The sequence below is a fragment of the Triturus cristatus genome, chromosome 4_1, assembly GCF_964204655.1.
Source record: "Triturus cristatus chromosome 4_1, aTriCri1.1, whole genome shotgun sequence".
Taxonomy (NCBI): domain Eukaryota; kingdom Metazoa; phylum Chordata; class Amphibia; order Caudata; family Salamandridae; genus Triturus; species Triturus cristatus.
In genome coordinates this window covers 70,617,622-70,640,177 of record NC_140585.1, presented here as the reverse complement: position 1 = coordinate 70,640,177, position 22,556 = coordinate 70,617,622, and the positions used below count along the sequence as shown (strand labels likewise).

The 22,556-nt window shown below is 46.9% G+C and overlaps 1 protein-coding gene across 3 annotated transcripts in view; it reads right to left on the bottom strand.

The window, feature by feature from the left end:
- Positions 1–22,556, bottom strand: part of KDM2A (lysine demethylase 2A) — a 770,935-nt gene that overhangs the window by 475,085 nt on the left and 273,294 nt on the right. For all 3 annotated transcript variants that reach the window (XM_085651618.1, XM_085651619.1, XM_085651620.1), the window contains one exon: positions 12,954–13,047. In XM_085651618.1, coding sequence (XP_085507744.1) covers positions 12,954–13,047 — 94 coding nt within the window. The remainder of the gene's footprint in view (positions 1–12,953; positions 13,048–22,556) is intronic.

The following is a 22,556-nucleotide window of genomic DNA, read 5'->3' as shown; positions in this document are numbered from 1 at the left end:
ATATCTCTACTTCAGACTAGGCTGAAGTCTCTAGGTCATTGCCCAATAGATACTCTACAGGGAGGTCTGCACTGACTACTACTTTCTTGAGGCCAATTACCCCTGCCCAGGAGAAATCCACAACTGCCAGAGTATTGTTGGTCCTGACATTGCTTGCATTGGTTACCTGGTCCATTTCACCCAGGATGATCTGCCCAGGGTCCACGAGATCCTCTGCCACCATGGTGACACTAGCACCTGTGTCTCTGAATGCCAAAGCCTGTTTGCCATTTATTACAGGCTGCTGTTTGTATTTGCCCAGATTACTGGGGCTCACTGGGAAGGACACATCAATTTCTCCATCACAAATCAGCAATGCCTGAGTGGGTACTCTGACTAGGCCAGAGTCCACTTCAGACCCCAGGGTCAACCCTACTACACCCTTATTCTGTGCACCACCTCCACCAGTAGCTGAACTAGGGGGAACAGTTGCCTTAGGGGCAGGAGTGGTGGTGGTTTGGTCTTTGGGCTTGTTACAATCAGAAGTCCCGTGCCCTTTCTGTTTACAGAATTTGCACCAGGGCTTCTTTTGGCCTTTTCCCTTTGTAGACTGTGAATCCCCACCAGATGCAGATTTTTGGGGCCCTTGTGAAGACTTCTGGTGTTTTGACTTATCCCCACCTTTCTCGGATCCCTTAGAATCCTGCTTCTTGGTGTCACCCCCTTGGTTCTGGGTTTTCTGCCTCACCCTGGTTCTGACCTATTTGTCTGCCTTCTTTCCCAATTCTTGGGGAGAGGTCAGATCAGAGTCCACCAGGTATTGATGCAACAACTGGTTCTGGCAATTATTAAGGATCTGTTCTCTCATCATTAGATTATACAATCCCTTGAAATCAGTAACCCTACTGTCAACCAGCCAACCCTCCAGAGCCTTGGTTGCACAATCTACAAAGTCAGTCCAGTCCAGAGTCTGTGCTTTCTGGGTGTCTCTGAACTTCAACCTGTACAGTTCAGTGGTTAAGCCAAACCCATCTATCAGTGCACTCTTCAGGGCTTCATAGTCATCAGCATCCTCTTCTCTAACGGTGAGGAGCTTGTCTCTGCCTTTATCTGAAAAGGAGAGTCACAGGATTGCTGCCCACTGCTTTTGGGGGACCTGTTGTACTCTACAGGCCCTTTCCATAGCAGTTATCCACTTGTGGATATCATCCCAACTCTGGTAGGGAGGAACAACCTTGCTCAAGTTCCTATGGTCTGGAATATATTCTCTGCCTCTAGGGACTCTGTTGCTGCCACCAGGGGGTTCTAACCCCTCTCTTCTAGAAGCTCTCTGGAGCTCACAGGTTTCTCTATCCAATGCCAACTGCTTGGTTTTTAGGGCAAATTTTGCTTCCTCATACTGCAGCAGTTTGTACATTCTGTCAGAGGAGGTCTCCCTTCTAGGAAGGTAGGAGTTCCTCTGCTGGACAGATTCTCTGCCAGAGTGATAGGAGTGGTCAGACTCCCTAGAAAGGGACCTAGGCCTTTCCTCCACTCTGTCAGTTTTCTTAGGGAGAATTCCTCTGTCCTTTTCAGACCCTTGTGAGTCTAGCCCTTCAACCACAGAGTCCTGGTCATCCTGATTTTCATCATCTGACCCAGACACTGTAATTGACCCACCCCCCGATTCAGACCCATTAGCTCCTAGAGCTAATTGTGAGAAAGTGCCATCTTTCTTGCATGGTATGCCCCCACTTTTTGCTGAATTGCTGAATGTACTTTGACTGAGTGTGCCCTGGACTCCTGCCAATCAGGTGCCCAGGGCCGATGTTCCTTCCCTAAACAAAAACCTCAAACCCAAATTGGCAAACCCTGGCCACATGCCCCTGGTAAATGATACCCTAGGTACCCAGGGCCTTGTGACCAGGGAAGGCCTCTAAGGGCTGCAGCACTCATTGTGCCACCCTTAGAGGCCCTGTACCCTAACACCCACACACTGCCCTGGCAGGCTGAGACAAAACAAAGAGTCGACATGGCACACATCCCTGTGTGCCATGCCCACCACCTACACTGCCCTAGCATACATCAGCCAACCCTCTAGCTGGGTGCCCTATGCCAGTGGTGTGGGCATAGGAGCATGAGCTCTGTGCCCCTACAGTACCCAGGTCCATTCCTGGGCCCTGTAAGTGCAGTGCTGCCATTTAAGAGTACATGGTGCTGAGAGCTCGTCAAACACGAACTACACAGCACCATAACGGCAACACTGAAGACTGAGAAGTCTGATATCAAACTTCTCAGCACATTAAACCCGCACTGATGCCAGTTTTGGATTTAATGTACCAAGCACCACAGAGGGCATCTTAGAGATGCCCCCTGAAACATAACCTACAATCCACGTCTGGTCTGAGAGGCTGCCTAGGCTGCCACACAGCAGACATGTTGCTGGACCCCTGGGTAGTAGAGCCCCTGCGCTCCTGGGCCTGCAACAATGCACATCTTGGGTGAGGTGCTAGGTCTTCTCCCCCAGGATGGGCAGGGGGAAGCTTCAAAGGCCTACCGCCTCGGTTATCTTCCCCAGGCCACTTGCAACCCCCGCTCTGGCGGGAAGCCTGGCCGGAAACCCCAAATAAGGACAGGGGATGTGCCAGCCTGCCAACCCCACCCCTCAGAAGGGGGAGGTGAGGTGAAGCACAACTCCGGGCGCTCGCCATCTTGAAGATGGGAGGCCCTACCCAATCAGGACTAGGCTACTGCCCCCCTACCACAGGAGAGTGGCAGGATAGGGGGTGTACCCACCCCAGGACAGGGACCCATTGGTCCCTGCCCTTCACCTACCTGTAACGCCCCTAAATCTAGTATTTAGGGGCACCTTGAACCTTCCTTCCCCAGATTCCAGATTCCGAAATACAAAGAAGAGCGAGAAGAAAGAAGACCTGCCCTGCAGCTGCTAAGAAGAGGAAGACACCAACTGCTTTGGCCCCAGCCCTACCTGCCTGTCGATCCTCGAACCTGCTCCTGCTCCAAGCCGGCATCTCTTGTGGCCAGCAACCTCACAAACCCCAGAGGACCTGGCTACCTTTTGGCTCTAATCCCCTGGGACTCCCATGAGTAGAGGCTCTACTCAAAACCTATTTCTAATCCCTGGCATCAGCCCGGAACCGCGAACCCAGCACACACTGCACCAGCCAAGCCTGGCCGGTGCCGGAGTGAACAAAAACCACGAGGACGACCCCACGGCGACTGTGACCCCGAGTCCGGCACCCAAGTACCTCCCTCGACACTCATGAAGAAGCCTGCAGCCTCAGAACAAGCTGCCCCCCTACCGCGATCAACAGAGGGTAAGATTTCCGGACACCAAAAGGCACCCCTGCACGTGGCGCCCCGCGGCCTTTTGTGCCCAATCCCGGGGTACCTACCTATCCTCCAACTACCCAACTTGCCTCTCGAAGTGGTGGTGGCACCTGAAGAATCCTCGTCCCCGAGCTAGCAGTCTTTTTCTAAACCGGAGATTTCCCATTGAAATCAATTTAGCGCCCAAAGGCTCAAAAGCACCCTGCACCCAGCCACCTGAGTGGCCCTGGCAGTGCAACCTCTACACCTACCTACTTCCCCACTTGCCCTGAGTAAGTGACCAGGAGCCCAGCTCCCACAGCCGCGTGGCTTGCTAGTCAGCAACTACCAACCAAGGCCCCCCTATCCCTCATAGGATAACAATGGGCCTAACTCTCTCTGCACCCGGCCGCCTTTGTGTCGCTGAGGGTGAACCAACTGTATCTACCTGACCCTGGGTGACCCCTGAGTCTATGCCTAGAACCTCAACTCTGCCAGTCGAGTACTTACCTTTAAACCGATAACTCTATTTTCTTCATAGGGTAACATTGACTGGCTTTTTCCTGAAATTTCTTCTCAGTGTGGACTTTGCAAATCTTAAAATATTCACCAAAAATCAACCGAGTAACGAAAACGAAAATACTCACCTGCTCTTAGGTGAGTTCCCAGTGCTGGATCTTGGTGCCCAGCACAAAAAATACTTACAACTGTACTTACCAGTAACCCAATTTTCTCCCATAGGAAATCATTGACTGTTTTTCTGTGAAATTTCTTCTAAGTGTCAATTTCTGCAAACTTTAAATATTCTTTAAAAATTGTATAACTTCTGAAAACGCAATTGCTTACCTGTTTTGGATAAAGGTCTCAGTACTGAGTCTAGGTACCCAGTATGGGATTACAAAAGTAATGAGAACGTACTATACCTGCAACTTGAATTTTCTTCCATAGGGAATCATTGACTATTTTCTATGAAATATTTTCCAAGTGTCAACTTTTAAAATAGCTAAATATTGTTTAAAAATCATCACAGTAATTAAGTCGACTTTCATCACTTGATTCTAAGTACTGACCCAGGATTGAATCTAGAATCCAGTCCTGGAATTCCAAAAGTAATCCTAAAAGTAATCTGTTGCAAATAACTTGAAACTTCCATTGAGCTCAATGCATTATTGTGTTTAAAACAGTGTTGCCTATTGCAACCACTTGTAACTGGTTACAAAAGTCAACTGCATATTGCAAAAGTATTTATATAAAGCATCTCATTCTGAGAGAGTATATTTTAATGCCAATTGTTGGTTCTAAAATTAAACAAGCATATATTTTTTATATATAAACCATTGGCCTAGAGTTCAGTTATTGAGTGTGTGAGACCATTTGCTGACTGAGTGTGTACAACAAATGCTTTACACTGTCCTCCGATACTGCCTTACTGCTTGACCAAGCTACCACATTAGAGAGTAAGGTTATATCTAACTTTAGCCTCTGCCAAACCCTTGAGGACTGTGGACTCTGTACACCCTGTACCTATTAGGGAACAGTATATACAGAGCCACTTTCTCACACCCACCTGCCCAGTAAAGTCTCCCCAGCGATCCAGACCTTAAGTCCAGCATTGGCGTACTGCTCCAGACCTCCACAATGACACCTGTATCCTATTATCCACAGCTCGGCCAACGGCTTTAGCTCTGTGGCAGTGCACTTTGCAAGAGGGAACAAAGAATGGCAGCTAGGCACACATTACTGCACCACCCAGTGTAGTCACATACAAGTCACAAGAATTTGTATTACCCACCTCAAATGACCAGCTGCTACCTGGCCATAAATCAAATACAATTACAACAATAGAATGCACTTCCCTAGTGCAAGATGTCTTCGACGGTTTGAAGAATTTGTGAATTTGTCTAAAGAAGCTTATTAATGAACACCTGAATTAGGTCTGCTCCCTTACCTACGTCGTTTGGCGACTTCTGAACACTTGATAATACCAAACTGAAACAGGACTTGATTACTTCGTGAACGCATGTACAGTATTTGAAGTATGACTGAACTGAAAGCATAAGAGGACCATTGGATCTGTGCCAGGAGTATATCGTGTTCTATTATGAACAACTCTTCTTGAATACTACTTCGAGTGCCCTGAAGAAGCCCTTGTTGGGCGAAACGAGTTGGCTGCAACTATATGCCCAATTAAGAACAATTTGAATGAAGAATTTTCCTGCTTACACTGGAAACTGTGAATTGAAATTGTTGGAATGCAAACAGTTTAATTTTTTGATAATTGCCTCATTCTTTTGTTGTAATTACTTTGCAAGAGAACAAGAACAGCAGAGCAGATAGCCAGAGAAAAAATGTAATCAACACATGAGTATGATATCATTGAAGAAGTTACCAGTGCCATCTTCGAACACTGGGGTTGCCCTCTTTAAGATGCCTTCATGAATCACTAAAACACCTAATGTGAGAAGTTCTCTTCCCAGAAAGGCAAGGGAGCCAGTTGTCCGGGGATGGCCTGATGATGGGCGGGACAGAGGCATTTTTATATAGCTTACTCCGACTACTGTGATTACGAGAACAGAAGGAGATACATGATGCAGTTATCCTCCTGGCCTTGCAGGTCTGGTATTTGAATTTTTGCAACCTCCAGCAGAGAAAGAGACAGTGTTCCACTGCTACCTTTCATTGCTCAGCTGACCTTTCTTCACCTAGGTCTCGCTTTAGAGGCCAGCAAACATGGAAATAGTTCAGATTATACCACAGAGCATGGCGACGAACAACAAGCCTCTAACTAGTCACTGTCTGTGATGTCCTTTTTTTGTCACCTGCCTGAAACTGAAGTGAAAGTGGGCACATGCAAGACCTACCTTGCAGCCACTGACGCCCTTAGGCACAGGCCTTTGTGTACTTTTTCTGCAGCCAACAGGACTGTCAAAAGACATCAGATACATTCATTTAATGACATTCTGCAAATGAAAGATCCATCCATGGAAAAGTGGCTCCGAACTATGATGTAGAAACCTGGAGAAGCACTGGCATAGAGACTATAACAACAATGAAAAGCCTTGTTAAAAGGAAGCGATAACTAAGTATAAACACCTCATTATCTGGGAGAAAAGTAAGTACTACCTTAGACAGATAGAATCCGCTCAAGATGTATCAGGTAGTGGCCAAGCTATCAGGACTGGCGACGCATCTCCCTATAGCCCCCTCGCAAACCCTCTGTAACTCACTAGCCAGTTTCTTTCTGGAAAAGGTCAGCCAAATTTATGTCAACTTCGCAGCCTAACCTAAGGCAGACCACCAGATCGTGGCTCATGACAAGGAAGAAAGCTCCCCCTTTTTCTCAGAATTTAGTCAAGTCTCACCACAACAGATCAAGGGTCTAATTTCCATCATCCAATCGGGATCCTCCAATGACCCTTGTCCACCTTCAGTTTTGAAACTGATCCCTGATCGAATAGCCTCCAACCTATCAAATATCTGCAATGTTTAGTACAGGCAACTATCCGTCCATATGGAAAAAGGCCATTATCAAGCCGCTGCTGAAGAAGCACAATCTTGACCCTGCGGACACAAAGAACTATAGACCTATCACAAGCCTTCCATTCCCAGCAAACATTTTCAAAAAAATCATCAACTCACAGTTGGCTCAATATATCGAAGACAATAACTTACTGGATGACACACAATTTGGCTTTGGGAAAGGCCACAGTACCGAGCCAGCCCTCATTAAAGCATCCGATGAAATCAGGACGAAACTAGATCAAGGTGGTGCTGCTGTCCTGGTGCTGCTGGATTTATCAGCAGCATTTGACACGTTCGATCACGCTACTTTGATCGACCGTGTCTCAACCATCTGTATCGGACACAGGGCTAAAGCCCTATTAGATTCCTTCCTTTCCAACCGCACCCAACTAGTGAGTTTAGGCGCTTTCAACGCTCCATCATTTGCCCTCCCGTGTGGTGTGCCACAAGGATCATCTCTGAGTCGAACATTATTTAACATCTATGTGTCTGACTTGGCCAGAGTCATCAAAGCACACGGGATGGGTCTTACATCTTACGCCGATGACACACAATTGGTGCTTGCAGTACATAATGATAGAGGAGCAGTTGCGGCTAATTTTCAGGATGGAATGGTGGCCATCAGCACGTGGATGGCTAATAACTGCCTAAAATTAAACTCGGATAAAACGGAGGTGATGATTTTTGGTAAGCTCTCCCCAGGTTGGTCCTCCTGCAGTCCAGTTATCTGACTCTCTCTTGCTGGGGGTGGTTTGTTGGGGGGCTTGGGAGTGATCTACCAGGCCGCCAGTGCCAGCGTTTGGATTTCCGTGCCCCGCTTTAGAGATAGCTCTCGGCCAGGGCAGGGGATTTAGTCATGATCCGGTCTCTTGAAGGGTCCACTATGCGCTCAAGCCCGAGCGTTCTAGCTTGGTAGTTGTTCTTTAGAGTTAGGGCCACAGATGCTTCCGTTTTCGAAGTATAGGGAGGGAGGTGGGGGTTGTTTTGGGGTGGTTTCCTTTTTCTAGGGAGGATTATGTTGGCTGGAGATATCCTCCTCATGGTTGTTGTCCAACGGCACCATTGCGTTCCTGACCTGCCCGCTGACCTGCTTTCCCGGTGTGTCTCTCCCCTTGGGGAGGCCCTGCGCCTGCGTCCCCCCTGGTTTCGCTACTAGGTGCGTGCTCTAAGGACGCCCCCCTTCCGCGTGCACTGGGTGCCCCTGCTTGGGGCTATGGCTGGCACTACAATTCCTAAGGCCGCCATGCGTATTTTGTCGTGGAATGTCAACGGCCTTTTGGACTGTTTCAAACGCATGGCGGTCCTTAAGTACGCGCAGCGTATGGGGATTGACGTCCTTCTCCTGCAGGAGACCCATCTTCTTGGCAATAACTGTCCCTTTCTTGCCCGTTACGGGTACGATAGGGTGTGGCACTCAGGCTTTGCTAGGGGTTCCCGGGGAGTGGCTATCCTATTCAGGCGGACTTTTCCCTTTGTTCTAGCCCAGGTGGCAGCCACTCACCCTTCTATCCTTGTATGCGGCGCCGTCCCTTTTGCAAGCCGTCCTCTCATACACTGCAGCCTTACTTCCAACACTCCCGGCGGGCGCGCTCGTTTGGGGGGGGGGATTTTAACGCTGTCTACACGCCTAGCATGGATGCGACGGGCCCGATCTCCCTTGCCAGAGCCGCCCGCGCAAAGCAGCTGTCGGGCTGGGCCGAGGCCCAGGGCCTATGTGATGTGTGGAGGGTCTGGCACCCGCAGGCCCGCCAATACACCCACACCTCGGCGGCGCACCACTCGCATGCTCGGATTGATTTAATCTTTGTCCCGTCTACCGAATGCGCGGGGGTTCAGGATGCCCGCATTCTTCCTAGGGGCCTCCGGACCACTCTCCGCTGCTTCTGGCCCTCGGCCCGCCTCCCTTTTCCGCCCGCCCGGTGTGGCGCCTGAACGCTTGGTTCCTTCAGAATAAGGACTTTCGGAAGTCGGTAGGAGATGAGATCTCTAGCTACTATCACCACTATGTGGGCTCTGTTTCTTCCGCGGCCGTCCTGTAGGAGGCTGGTAAGGCGACTATTAGGGGAACGGCCAAGGGACTTTTACAGCAACAGCGCCGGAGACACCTCCAGCAGCTTACGGAGTATGAAGCACAGGCCTTGGAGCTTCAGCGTGACCAGGAGGCATTGAGTGATGCCGGGCGGAAGCGGCGGCTGGCCTTTCTGCGGGATGAGATTCGTATGCACTCCATGGAGGCAGCGAAAACTCTATGGCGCTCCTCAGTGGCTCGGGTATACGGCTGGGGGGATAAGAACGGTGCACTTCTCCACCGGCTGGCCACGTACCCCCGGGCAAACAGGATTATCCCTGCCATTGTGGGCCCTACCGGCGAAACTCATACAGTCTCCGTGGCGGTGGCTCAGTCCTTTGCCGATTATTATTCCACGCTGTACCGGGCTCGGGCACCGGGGATCCCCCTTACGGAGCTGATGGGAACGAGTGGAGCGGGCCTGAAGTGCTTGGGGCGGGAGGCCGGTGAGACCCTGGACTCGCCCGTTACGTTGCAAGAAATTGACGAAGCCATCAGCCATCTGGCTCCTGGGAAAACTCCGGGTCCGGACGGCTTCTCACAGGAATATTATGCCCACTACCGTGAAGCCCTCGATCCGCAGCTTTTGGGCCTCTATGCAGAGGTGATAGAGAAGGGTTTGTTCCCATCAGAGACGGACACGACTACGATAGTCGTTCTGCCTAAGACGCAGCCCCCATCACAGTCCTGCTCGGACTATCGGCCGATATCTCTTATTAATACTAAAATTAAAATATACGCTACCATCCTGGCGCAACGGTTGCGTGCGCACCTTACTTCGCTGGTCCATCCGGATTAATGTGGATTCATGCCGAACCGAGGGACTCGGCACTGCCTGCGGCGCCTGCATCTCGCCATGGCTCACCGGGGGCGCCTCTCTCCTTACCTGGCCCTGTTGCTAGTCGACTTTGAGAAGGCCTTTGACTCGGTGGGGTGGGTCTACCTTGGAGAGGTATTGAAGAGGATGGGATTCGGTCCTCAATTTCGCGCCATGGTCCGGGTCTTGTACGCGGCTCCACGGGCCAGAGTGTTGGTGAATGGGGCTCTATCCCGCCCGTTTCCCATCGGGCGGGGGACGCGTCAGGGTTGCCCGCTCTCGCCTCTCCTCTTCGCCTTGGCAATGGAACCCCTGGCCGTTCTGGTCTGGTCGGATCCTGCTCTTCGTGGGTGGGACTGGCCGGGCATGGCTCCTGATAAAATAGCTCTGTACGCGGACGATATCCTACTTTACCTCTCAGACTCAGATTCCTCGCTGGTTCGGTCAGGCGTCGGGTCTCCTTCTCAACCCCAGGAAATCGGTCTTGGTTCCGCTGCATCCGTCTAGAGATTGCTTCGACTGGCGGTCCGATATTCCCCTCTGGAGACTTTCTTTTAAGTATCTGGGGATCTGGATCACCCTTCTACCGGAGCTCTGTTGGGCCCTCAATGTGGCCCCCGTGGTCAATAAAGCCAGATCAGACCTGGCGAGGTGGCAATCCCTCCCACTGAACCCACTGGGGAGGATTGCACTCAAGTTCATGTACATGCTGCAGAACACGCCCTGCTCTTTTTTCTCGTCCTTGGTTCTGGGACTTGGATAGGATGGCGACCAAGTTTCTCTGGGGAGGCGGTAGAGCCCGTCTGGCCCTGAGCCGGTGCCGGATTCCGTCATATGACGGAGGTCTGAGCATGACCAAACTTTATCTGTATTATCTTGCAACTCGGCTCCTGGTGGTCCATGATTGGTTTTCGGGCGGGTGGGACGACCCGGCCTACAGGCTGGAGGTACAGCTGATGGGGTTCCCCTCCATTCAAAATATGCTCTACGGGGCGACGGTTCCTCGGTCGCTCCCGGACGTTGTACGGGCCCCTTTCTTGGCATGGCGTGCCGCTCTACGACATACCCGGTGGTCGGGGAAACTGACTCGTGTTACACCGCTCTGGCATGGCACTTGGCTGCGGGAGGTCGCGTGCTTGGGAGGGTTTCGAGCGTGGGATCTCCTTGGGATTTCTTGTTTAGGCGATGTGTGGCGGGGGAGTCACATGTGCTCCTTTGAGGAGCTCCGGGATCGGTTCTCGTTGTGCCCCTCGCAGTTTTATAAATATCTCCAGCTGTGTCACGCGATTCAGTCTCATGTACCTCTGGATTCAAGGATCCCTGATCATAGCCCACCCGAAGCTCAGGTGATGTTGGGGTTTCTGGGGAAGGGGGGAATCTCCCGTATTTACCGGACCCTGGTCAATAACACCCCGACGGACTGGGACGACATGAAGCTGCGCTGGGAGGCCTGGGTGGGACCATTGGACGAAGCTGATTGGAGGGGCGCCCTTATGGCACCCAGGACGATTACCTCATCAGCCAGGTTGTGGCTCATCCAGCTTTATTACCTGCATACCGCCTATCTGACCCTGGATGCCTCATGTGCACGCTGTAGGGCAGACCCGGCGGACTTCTTCCACATGGTGTGGACCTGCCCGCGTCTGGGAGCCTACTGGGGCGAGACTGAAACTGAACTAACTGAGACACTGGTTTGGGAGGTTCCCCATGATCCCAAATTGGCCCAGCTGGGGATAACGGACGGTGTGGACGGTACCCGTAATGAGAAATTCTTCCTAACTACTGCTCTGGTGGTGGCTAAAAGGGTCATCGTGGCCGCCTGGAAGCGGACTGATCCACCCAAATGCGCTACATGGAGAAGGGGGTGGACTGGTGTGCGACGCAGGAGCGCATGATGTATTCAGGCGCAGGGTTGTCCCAAAAGGTTTAGCAGAATATGGGGGAAGTGGCTAGGGGGTATAATCTAGGGGTGTCGAGGCGGGTGGAGGGAGTGAGGGGGTCGGGGTGGGAGGTCTTGCGATTGAGTGTCTATGAACCCAGGAAATGTCATTTTGATGCCAGTTCATTTGGACGGTTGTATGTGCATTTATGTGTGTTTTTTTGCAAAAATAAAAATTTGCTTATCAAAACAACTTACTTTATTCAGAAAGTACTGTTACAAGTTCCACCTGAATTAGATAATTGTGTTATTAACCAACTTTCTTTCTCATTCCTCATACTTTTTCGGCTTCAGATTCTCTCTATAATTTGGGAGTAAGTTGTTCAACTAGGTTTTCTCTTTGATTGAATGAAGACCGTTGCTGCCTCAAGAAGTATTTTGTGTCCTTTGGGGGTATTGAGTAACTGAGCAGTTCCTAAAGCCACACTACAGGAAGTACCCTCTGCACATAGTCCAACCTCTATCTGAGGTACGGACATATACGAACAGTATGGCAACGGTTAACACATATACCAGGAGACTATGGACTAACATACACAAAAACAGTTGTCACAGGGCTCCTTAATTGTCCTGGATCGTCACTGTTTGGGCAGGAACTACTCAACAAAATGTCTGCCTAATCCTAATCCTGTCTCAACTGCGAAGCATCAGCTCAAACTGAGAACAGGAAAGAGTTAGAACATAAATGTAGAATAAAGTTACCCTAATGGTGACTTTGTTAATCTAACTCCATAGGTTCTTTCTTATCATCAATGTCCTCCCACTGACCCTATCGCCATCAATCGGAAAACACATACTACATTTTTCTTTTTTTTTTTAATCACAGGGGAATGGCGAGTCTAGCATATACGCAGGAATGGGGATATGGTGTCAGATTAAACGATTAGAGATGAGTTTCCAGGTTCCATCACGAGGTGACAAGTACAACCACAAGCTAATGAAGGGACAAATCGTAACAGAGACCATAAATATAATTTAAGAATGTAACAAACAGACACATAGCAACTAATGCCCAAGAATTGTGCCTTTTATATCACAGTTAGCAATAAATGGTACTATTACCCTATGCAAAACAGACTTCAGAAGGATGAGAGGCTGAGTTTGCCACGTATGGACTCAGAAATGTAAAAGTGCAAATTTCTGCGTTATTTTCACAACACTGTAAACAATTTTACAGTGACATACCTTTCTGAATGAGAGGACATTCATTGCCTTGGAAGTGACATTTCATGGTAGAACAACACCCTTAAAATGAAAGTTATGTAGGTGAGTGGTCCAAGACTTTGAAAACAAGGAAATAAAAACATGACAAAACTCACCTTTCCGCCACGAAGAATGTGGTACCAGACTGATGTACCACCAAAGTCTACGTGGAAATCAGTGTAACATCCACGCACACTCATCAGGCAGTACCTGTGAGGACAGGACAACAGAAAAGGAGAGAGAAATGTGACAAAACTCCTGTTATTCCTTCTACAGTGATCGCTGTGTTGGATAATGTTGCTCTACCACTCCCACCCGTCCATCCACAAAGTAAACATATAAAAAAAATTAACAGACAAATCTGAGATTAAACGTTTTTTGTTTTTGTTTTAAACAGCCATGTAAACTGTGTGACGTTAAGAGCAGGAAAGCCTGACTAAATAGAACACACAAAGAAAATGTTAAAACAGTTTGTTACCTTCTTGCAATTATGCTTCTAATGTACAGGTTGCTGAAAACAACCCAGTAACACAATGCAAATGTCACCTGTTATAGTTTACACAATGCAAATTGAACATAACCAACTTGCTTGAATTTCAGTGGTTGCCCTGTTAAGTCAGAAACGCAGATTATTATTTGGCATGAAAATGCTTCATAAAAATGAATCACTTCTAAAGTAAAATATCTGGTAACACTTTAGTGTTTTAGCCCAGCCAGTCTATGGTACTTATTTTAAGAAGAGTATGAAACCGTCAGTTGAGCTGATCTAGCATTGAACCTGCGATTACCTGCTTATTCCACATACTTGCACTATTACCATACAGGCCGGTGACCATTACAGCCTTTTATTTAGTTGGACAACAAACTGCACACCATGACAGCAATCTTGGGTCTAAAGGGTCATACTTTAATAAAGATCTCAGTAACCCACAGCGGCTGACGTCTTCCTTCTCCATCGCCTTTCAACAGATTATTCTCTCGCATCCATGTAACAATCTGTGCAACTAGCCCAATGTATTAACCACTCACACAAAAGGCACCCTTCCGCTACTACTGAGACTTCTACGCTACGCAGGAGACGGAACCGGAAAACTACACAACTTAACAGAATAAAAAGCATAACACAGTACATACAATGTGTCTGGCCTCCTCAACATCCCTTACCACACTCATGCAGTTTTTCTCCCTATTTCCTTATTTTTTTCTCCAGTCAATCCCTATTTGTGGTGTGAAAATGTAGAGTCTGGGACAGTTTCCGCACCCAACCACTCAATGGAGAAATAATGCACAGCATGTGAGCTAGAGGAGATTCACGCTCCAAAACCGGTTCTACCACGTCAAGCACATACCTACAGGCACAGACACTACCAGAAGACTTTGCGATTAATGGACACCACCTTTTAGAAAGGCAATTAAGGCCTTGCTGCGCACTATTTAGGAAGGCCCTACTAACACATACAGGCTGAATGGCCGCTGGCTTGTGGCGGAAACTTCTGTAATTATAGCACCTTGATGCCCGTGGGTAATTGCCACGCTTTATAAAAATCAAATTAAGACTAATATGTTGCTCAGCATGGCTGCACGGTACTGAGGCTAAGCCTGAGTCCAATGCATAAAGTTCACAGAAGACATGCAGTTTGGCCCCAGAGGCTGCTCACTATCTTTGTGCAGAAAATGAGGCCAGTAGAATCGACCAATACCATCTTAGCCTGACGTCATCAATGGGAACGCCAGTACAGTTGCATTCAGCATACAGACAACTTATTTAAAAGGACTTCAATGTACTCCTTCATAAATTATTGATGCCAAAAGTACCCTAAGTACTACTAAGGCATGAGGTAAGATTGGAAAAAAGGCCAGGAGAAACGTTCTTGTTTGTAAGAAAATTTGAGAAAACAAATAGAAGAAATAGATGGGATTTACAAACGATCTGGTCTCTGCAAAATACTATGTAGGGATCCCCAGACTAAAAAAATAAAAGTTCAAATACACTGCTAATTAATGGGAAAGCAATAAAATGAGCAGTTTCACAATAATGGATGCAAAAACAGAGAACTAAATAAATATGGGGTGGTAAGGAGCTAAAAGCATCTCGCCTGTGTATTTTTGGCGGAGTCTTGTGAGCAAGGACTACCTGACCTACACTGAACACGGAGCTAGCGTGTGTACATGCGATCATGGATCAGTGTGAAACTAGTTTACAGCATTTATAATATTGCTATTTTTCAAATGAATCCCTTTGTCCCTTTGGATGATTCTGTTACCCTGAATAATGATGCGATACAAAGCAAAAAGCCAGCTCTCTATACCACTAACAAAATGAAAAAACATTCAGATAGACGATTTTGATTTCCATTTTAAATTGAGCTTCTGTACACACATACCTAAAGCTGGGAGAGTTGTAAATGATTCTTCGTTCTTGTACAATTTTGAGTTTTAAATAAGAATTCACAATTTTAATATCCTTAGCTGGACAATCACAGCATATAGGTAATACTGTATGCTGCGATTGTCTAACTAAGGATATTTTGCATGGCACTTTGGGCAGAACTGGAGGGGTGTGCATTTTATCAACCCCTTCCTGTATTTATTATCTGAGGCAAGCTAGCAGGAACCAAAGGGGACCTGATCAAGTCAATGGAGACAGTGGGACCTTGAAGCAGGACAGTTGAGGTCAGTGGAGAAGGTCGAGTGGTTTGCTGGCTGGAAAAGCCGCTGGGTAGGTTCCAACTGCTCAGTACTTGATAACCAAGTCTTCAGTCTTAAACAGTGGAGTAAGGTGACCCGAAAAAGCCGCAAGGATTGCACAGCTCTCAGAGCCATTCCAAGTCTAAACCCGATAGCAGATAAAAACGTTCTAGGGAGGAGTTTGTCTCATTGAGCATTGTGGAGTAAAATAGTCCTGAAGAAAATAAACAAGTTGCAATGTGCAAGTCCAACAGTAAGACGGGAGAAGTATGCAGAGCATGTGTGATTACAGCCACAGATGTTAGCAACGCAAAAGATATGCTAGTAATCAAACGTTAAAAAAAAATCCTTAAGGCAGGAAATGCTGTATGATAGTAACTGGTCTTAGGAAGAAAGTATAATAGGAGAGTCGAGCAGAAGTTTTTTCTCTCCCTCTCCCTCTCCCTCCCTCCCTCTCTCCCTCTCTGTTGAGCCTTAACTACATATTAACAGGAGAGACTATCACTTCTACATGCAAGATCAACTTCTAAGAATTTTTTGTTCGGAAGCATCTACAGTCTCTATGCTACCGCAGATTAAGATGCCTTGCTTAGGCCTCCAACCAACAATGTACAAATCTTCTTATACTTTGCAGAGGGGAACAAGTTATCTTCAAACTCCTCATCCACAATAACTGTTCACATAGAACATGACTAGTTTTTTAGTGAGAACTAACTTTCTCTTTTCTAATACTCAGGCTAGCGTTGCCAGCTTCAAGCAGAGAAACATAACCTTACAATCTCAACTGTTTGAAAAGTTATATCCTCCTTGAGGGACTAACAGCAGCTCCTTCAAAGGAAAGCAGTCATCTATGTTCAGTAGAATATGATGCAAACACAATGTGGGTGTGGTGAGGGAACGGCTATTATTAAGTTATCCTGTGAGAGAGAAAAATCCAGATGATGGTCAATCTCTTGGGACCAGGAAGGTGATGAGATCGGGGAACCTTCTTCTGGTATTCTTGGTATTATGCAATGAGTTCAACTCCCATTTAAAACTACGTTGGTGCATAACTGTACTCGAAAAATGAATAGCATTTACCAGAACGCATTACAGGAGGACTGATGCCACATGATGTGACAAATGTACCGCACATTGCAACATGCTTTTTTCAGGGCTCATTCTCAGCCGCACGGATGACCTAGCAGTTTTCTGAGCTACTGTCAAGCACAACATTTCATTTGGTACCTCAACTCATTAATGTTTAAATACAAGTAATCCACCCCCCCCCCCCCAAAGGGAAGGAAAATTTACCAGAATGTGAGTATACTAAATTGCATCTAGTCTAATGCACTGCAGGAAGTGTGCACACCACAACTGACTTGCATTCCTCCCGGCAAGGTAGGGTTTCAAGTTTGCTCTCAGACAACATGTTTACTCCCACACATATCAGGGGTGTGGAATTTTCCAAATAATCTAGTTGTCCAAGGGACAAAATGCCACTGAGATCTACATGTCCTGTAAAATCCACTTGTCCCACCTACCCCCGTTCCACAACAAACCAAAGGGCTCCGGCTGACAGAGAAACATTAATATATGTTTGCTTTATTAAAATCAGTAAACCATTGAATGCTGTGCAATAATAATGCTAAAGGAAAACTTGTCAAGCGATATTATAAATCCCTTTTCATCCAAACATATAGAAATACAACAATAAACGATCTTGCATGGCACAGGAATCTGCTCTAAAACTAGTACTTCAACAGTTATGATAGATGTGGCCTTTTATGTCCGCACACATGCTTTGTGCCTCCTGTTGTAAGCCAGAGATCAATAGCTCTGCTGGGGTCATAATCCTCAAAGTTGGGTCCTTCTACCTTAAGAAGCATTAGGTCTTGGAGAACATCTTGATTTAACCGTGTTCTTAGTGGATTCTTAATGATATTCATGGCAGAAAACACACGTTCAGCTTCTGCTGTAGATACACTGAATGTGAACATCATCTCCACAAGCTTTAATATATTAGTCAACGAGTAAGGTTTTGTTGCTAGCAGGGTGGAATATGCAGGCAATACAGGAATACCTTTGGTCTGAAAGCTTTTCATATGGGTTTTAAGTCCACAAAACTCCTCTACAATTGCTAACCTCTCGTCTGTGGTGAAAAGTACCTCAAAATGTTGTACAATTGCCTCAATATCAGAGAGCCCATATGTATAGAGCTCCTCTCTACTTTCTGGCCACAGTGTATAATCAAATGCCTGAAAACCTTGAACTGGCATGCTATTAAAATTTTCAAACCTCTTATCAATGTACTTAATCATACTGTCAATGAGTTCACTGTCACTTTGGACTGTTGCTGCTGGTGGGCAGTGTCCTGATAAATTTATTTCCCAGCCATCAGTAGAAATGTGTCCAAACTTCTTTTCTTCAGGGTGGTACAGTTTTTTAAACTGCTGCATATATTCACCCAGCTCACTCTTTAGGCCTACTAGGGTCAACGCACACCTCTCTACAGCAGGTGGAACATGCAATAAAAGCAGTTCATTAGACTGAAAGAATTCTGAAAGCTGAGACACTGGCTTCAGAACATCTCTCAGACTGTAAAGGTTTTTTATAAATGTAAAACTAGTAACAACTGAGAGGTACTTTTTTGCCTTCGCAGCAGAATCATCACTACCAGCTGCGACCTGTCCCAAGTGTAGAACCACTGTCTGCAGGTTTTGTTGCATGGCTGCCAAAGCCCTGGTTTTGCTGGAAACCCATCTAACCTGTTTAATATCAGTGAAATGTGCAAAGTTTTCATCAATTATTCTTGAAATTTCTTTGGCATCTCTTCGCCTCTTAGGACTATACCAATAGAATTTGAAAATCCATTTCAAAGTTTGCTCAAACTGACAAATAGAGGGATGGGATTTTACAGCATCTAGAATCCCAAGCTGAAGCTTGTGAGCTACACAATGGAACGGAAGAAGAAAAGGAATGTCTTTCTTTAGGAGTGCTGCAACCCCTCCCTTAGATCCCATCATAACTGCAGCACCATCGAAATTGACAGCTATTAGTGATGGACCTGGATGTTCTGCAGACCTTATATCTACTAAATCCAAAGATAACATTTTAATTCCTTTAACTATACCGTCCAGAACTCCTTGAGCATGTGCATGTTCAAGTGGAACAAGATCTGCAAATAGAGTGTAGGGTTTCCCACCATTGACTACTCTGACCAGCACAGTTTCCTGTTCAGTGATTGCACTATCTGTACTTCCGTCAGCAATAATGCAGATGAAGCGAGAATTTGAAACTATTTTTTTGATGTCCTGTCGAAGTATATCCGCCTCACATCTTATGAACTCTGTGGCTTTTTCGCGGTTTGCATAATTTTCTCCTATATCCACACCTGCTTTCTTCATAGCCCTACATAGGGTGTCCATGTCTGAGAGTGGCTTACCTTGTTTTGCAATTAGGTAAGCATTGTTAAACAAGATGGTCAGTTTCTTTCTTTCTGTTTCCTTCAGTTTTTGCAGTGCTTGCATGATGAGGGGCTGCTCTGTAGGGACACTGGAATTTGAGGTACTCGCTGTAGGGGTCTGACATTGCAAAGTGGTTTCTTTCATTTCCTGGCGGTGCCATGAAACACATGTCATATGTGCCTTACTACTTTCATGAGCTCTGATTGGTTCAATGCGCAACTGGTCACATCCACTTAAGAATGCATTCCTACCGGAACCCGAATAGCTGAGTGCTATAGTAGGATATTTTTGGCAAATAGTGCAGTACATTTTTGGTCCTTCCCCCTCCGGACTTTCCTTCAGGGCTAGCCATGGCCAGGATTCCACCCAGTGTGACTGAAAAACTCGTTTTCTTTTTTCAGCGTCATACTTTTTGTTCTTAGTTATGTTAGGATTCTGTGCAGTGCTACACGGCCCAACGGCCTCAGTTGTTTTTTTTGGGTTTCCTTCTCCTGGGCTATCTTTATCACTGTCTTTACTTTTTTTGAATCCAAAGCTAAATAGACTTTGTTGAGACATATTTGCCTGTCAACTGGACAAAAAGTGATCAAGTATGAGACTACTTAATTCAGTTTAAAACTCACTGTCCACAAATGTTGAGTTATTTATAGCAACAGACTTGTCTTTTCTCAGATAGGAAATTACGCTAAATCTTGAATGAGGTTTCCTCCTACATTTTTCCAAACTTCGAGAATCAAGGGTTGCTGCTGCCTGCTGCAATGAACCTCTATGCTGCCTCTATGCTTCGTAGTGATTCTGTTTCATGCAAAGTTGTGAACGCACAGCTGGTGCTACACTGGCTGGCACTCTAGACCTAGAAGCCAAGAAAAGAATGTACACTAAGAACAAGGATTTGAGCTTTGGAAAAGTACAAGCTAGCTTTCATAAACTTTAATGCAAAACTACCATCCATGTTACCAATAAAGAATAAATGAAAAACATTAGAACTGACTGCTTGAGAAAGATGATTGATGGAGTAAAGGAAAGAATGAACAAAGAAAATAATGAAAGGTAAAAGAAAATAAGGCAAAAAGAAAGGAAAGAAAAATAAAGAATTAAGGAAGGTAATAAAGAAAGGAAAGGAAAAGGGAAGATAAACAGGAAAGGCAGAAAGCCAGACGTGGTGAGCCCTACTCCTTGCGAATCGGTAAGTTATCGAAAAAGAAAAGAAACAGCAAAGTTGGGAGCTTCCTAATAATAAGAATCGTTTTTTCGCCAAATGTACCCTCTTTGCATTTGCAACTTTAATCAATTTTGTAATGTATATTTGTCGGTGTGTTTATGCAGTTCTGGGCTGAAAGTAATAGTTCACTATTCTATATTAGGACAGTTAGGACTCTTTAAGTTATAAATTACAAGTCACCAACGGATGTCTCTACTGAAAGCATTAATCTGCAGATCTGTTTCCATCCTATGCACTCTCTGTAATCGACTTTGTACATGTTCTTTACCCCCTTACGCACTTTCACTAACTTCACCGAGGTCACAACCTCAACTATACAACTCAACTATACAACAGGGATCTCCGCTGGCGTTTGTGTGTTTATTCATGCATGAGTGTGCGTGTGATCTGTGTTTGTTTTTCACTATTGACATCGCTGTACAGGGGGCCTAAAGCACTTGGCAAGGGGTCTCAGACAGAGAAAAGACACGTAGGAGGTCGTGAAGGGTGGAGGTCGCACGCGCAGCATGTTAGCAGCAGTGTACGATGGCGGACGTTAAAACCTGGTGGCCTGCCATACTCTCCTGCCAAGAAATACAACTGACTTAAAAACACAAGCCGGCATTGAGGAAGAGTCGGAGCAGAAGAGCGGCGCCAACGTGCGCATGTTTTATGCACAAGTACACAGGGAAAGTACAAACAGGAAGGAACAAACCTGTGCCCAGATTTGTTAGGATCAGAGGTAGTCTATGGAAGATGAAACGAGGGGAGTGCAGGTCCACCGATGCAGAGAAACGTATGGCCTTTAAAGGGAGAAAGACTGGGGGGGGGGGGGGTTGATCTACGTGCACCGGATGCAAACGAACCTAAGGCATATAAAGGGGAGGAATTGGGGGTTATACCCCAATGCAAAGGATCTAACTGGTAAATGTGGTTACACATCAATCGAAGCAAGGTAACGCCTAGCCTTGAAAGGGAGAAAATGGGCGGGGGGCGGAACGAGGCATTAAACTGATTCACACCCATGCACAGAAACATGTGGCCTGCGCGGCCTGTGATGGAAGAGGGGCGAGTTTCGGGTTCAGACTCTGGTGCAGAGGTCGAGGAGGACGGTGTTTCGAGTCCACATCCACCGAGGCACCAGAACCCCAAGCTTCACTCTAACCCGCCGGCTCATCCCGAGATGTGCGCCTCCTAGATAAGATAGCCGGGAAACAACGCCACCTAAACCACAACGATACAAAATGTGACATTTAATTATTCTGCAGTAGCCTGTAGCCTGGAGGCAGATTAACATCTCAGTAGTGCAGCTGCCAACACACGCCTCGCGGGAGGTGTGCGACTGTCTGCTGGGACCGCGGCGACACTTGAAAGCAAAGAGAGCACAGGAACGAAGCTCACGGCGACAACACACGTCCAAACACAAAGAGTGCCCGATATGCTAGCTAAGCTCGCTAGGTCAATGCACCTGATGCAGGGGCCGGCTAACCTCACCCAGGCGCACTTGATGCAGAGATAACCTCACCCAGGCGCGACCTGCATTTCCAGTGTTGCCGACCTAGCCCGCCATCTTCTATGGTCAATGAAACCCATACCACAGCAATGCGGTTGTGGTGGAGTTTTAAGAGCTTTGGTAATTGGTGGCTATCCACGTTCCAGTTAGTGCAAAGATAGTGGTCTCTTAATTGACACTGACACATAACTTTTTTTTTTCTGTCTTGACCGCACATACCTATAACTTCTGAAGAAGACGGACCCACGAGGCACAGCAGGGCAGGGCGGGTGAGCTGCGTCTGCCAGTAATGGCGCGGAGGCTACGTCTGCGAAAGCACGTACGTACGCATGTACGTACGCTCTTGGGCGAAACCATTGTCCCCGCATTAAGCAGGTGGCATTTGCAACCCCCCCCCCCGTACTTTGCATATCAGTTGCCGCGCTAAGCTGCAATACGCGGTTCATAGTATTTTACACGGCCAGACACTATCTTTCCCACATCGTCCGCGGCGACCCTGGCTACTGATAACGGCGCACCAGGGCGCCGCGGCACAGTTTGGGAGCCACTCTAACGTGATTAAAAATATCTAAATGTCTACATGTCCGTCGGACATAAATAGACAATAAATCTTCTTGCCCGTGAATTAAAACAACATGGTTCGGGCGTCGGGCGATATGATTCCCCCACCCCAGCATATAGTGCTTGAGAGAATAAAACCTATCCAATTCATTTTTGGTTGGAGGTTAAAATATACTTTTCTAAAGATAAAGTTGCTTTGGCCACAACGCACAAGCTGCAAATTGAATACTGAAGCCTCACACTGAACAGCTATGCCTTGTGAATGCTGAGCATGAGGCAGGAGGGCCTTGTGGACAAAGGGATAAAAGCA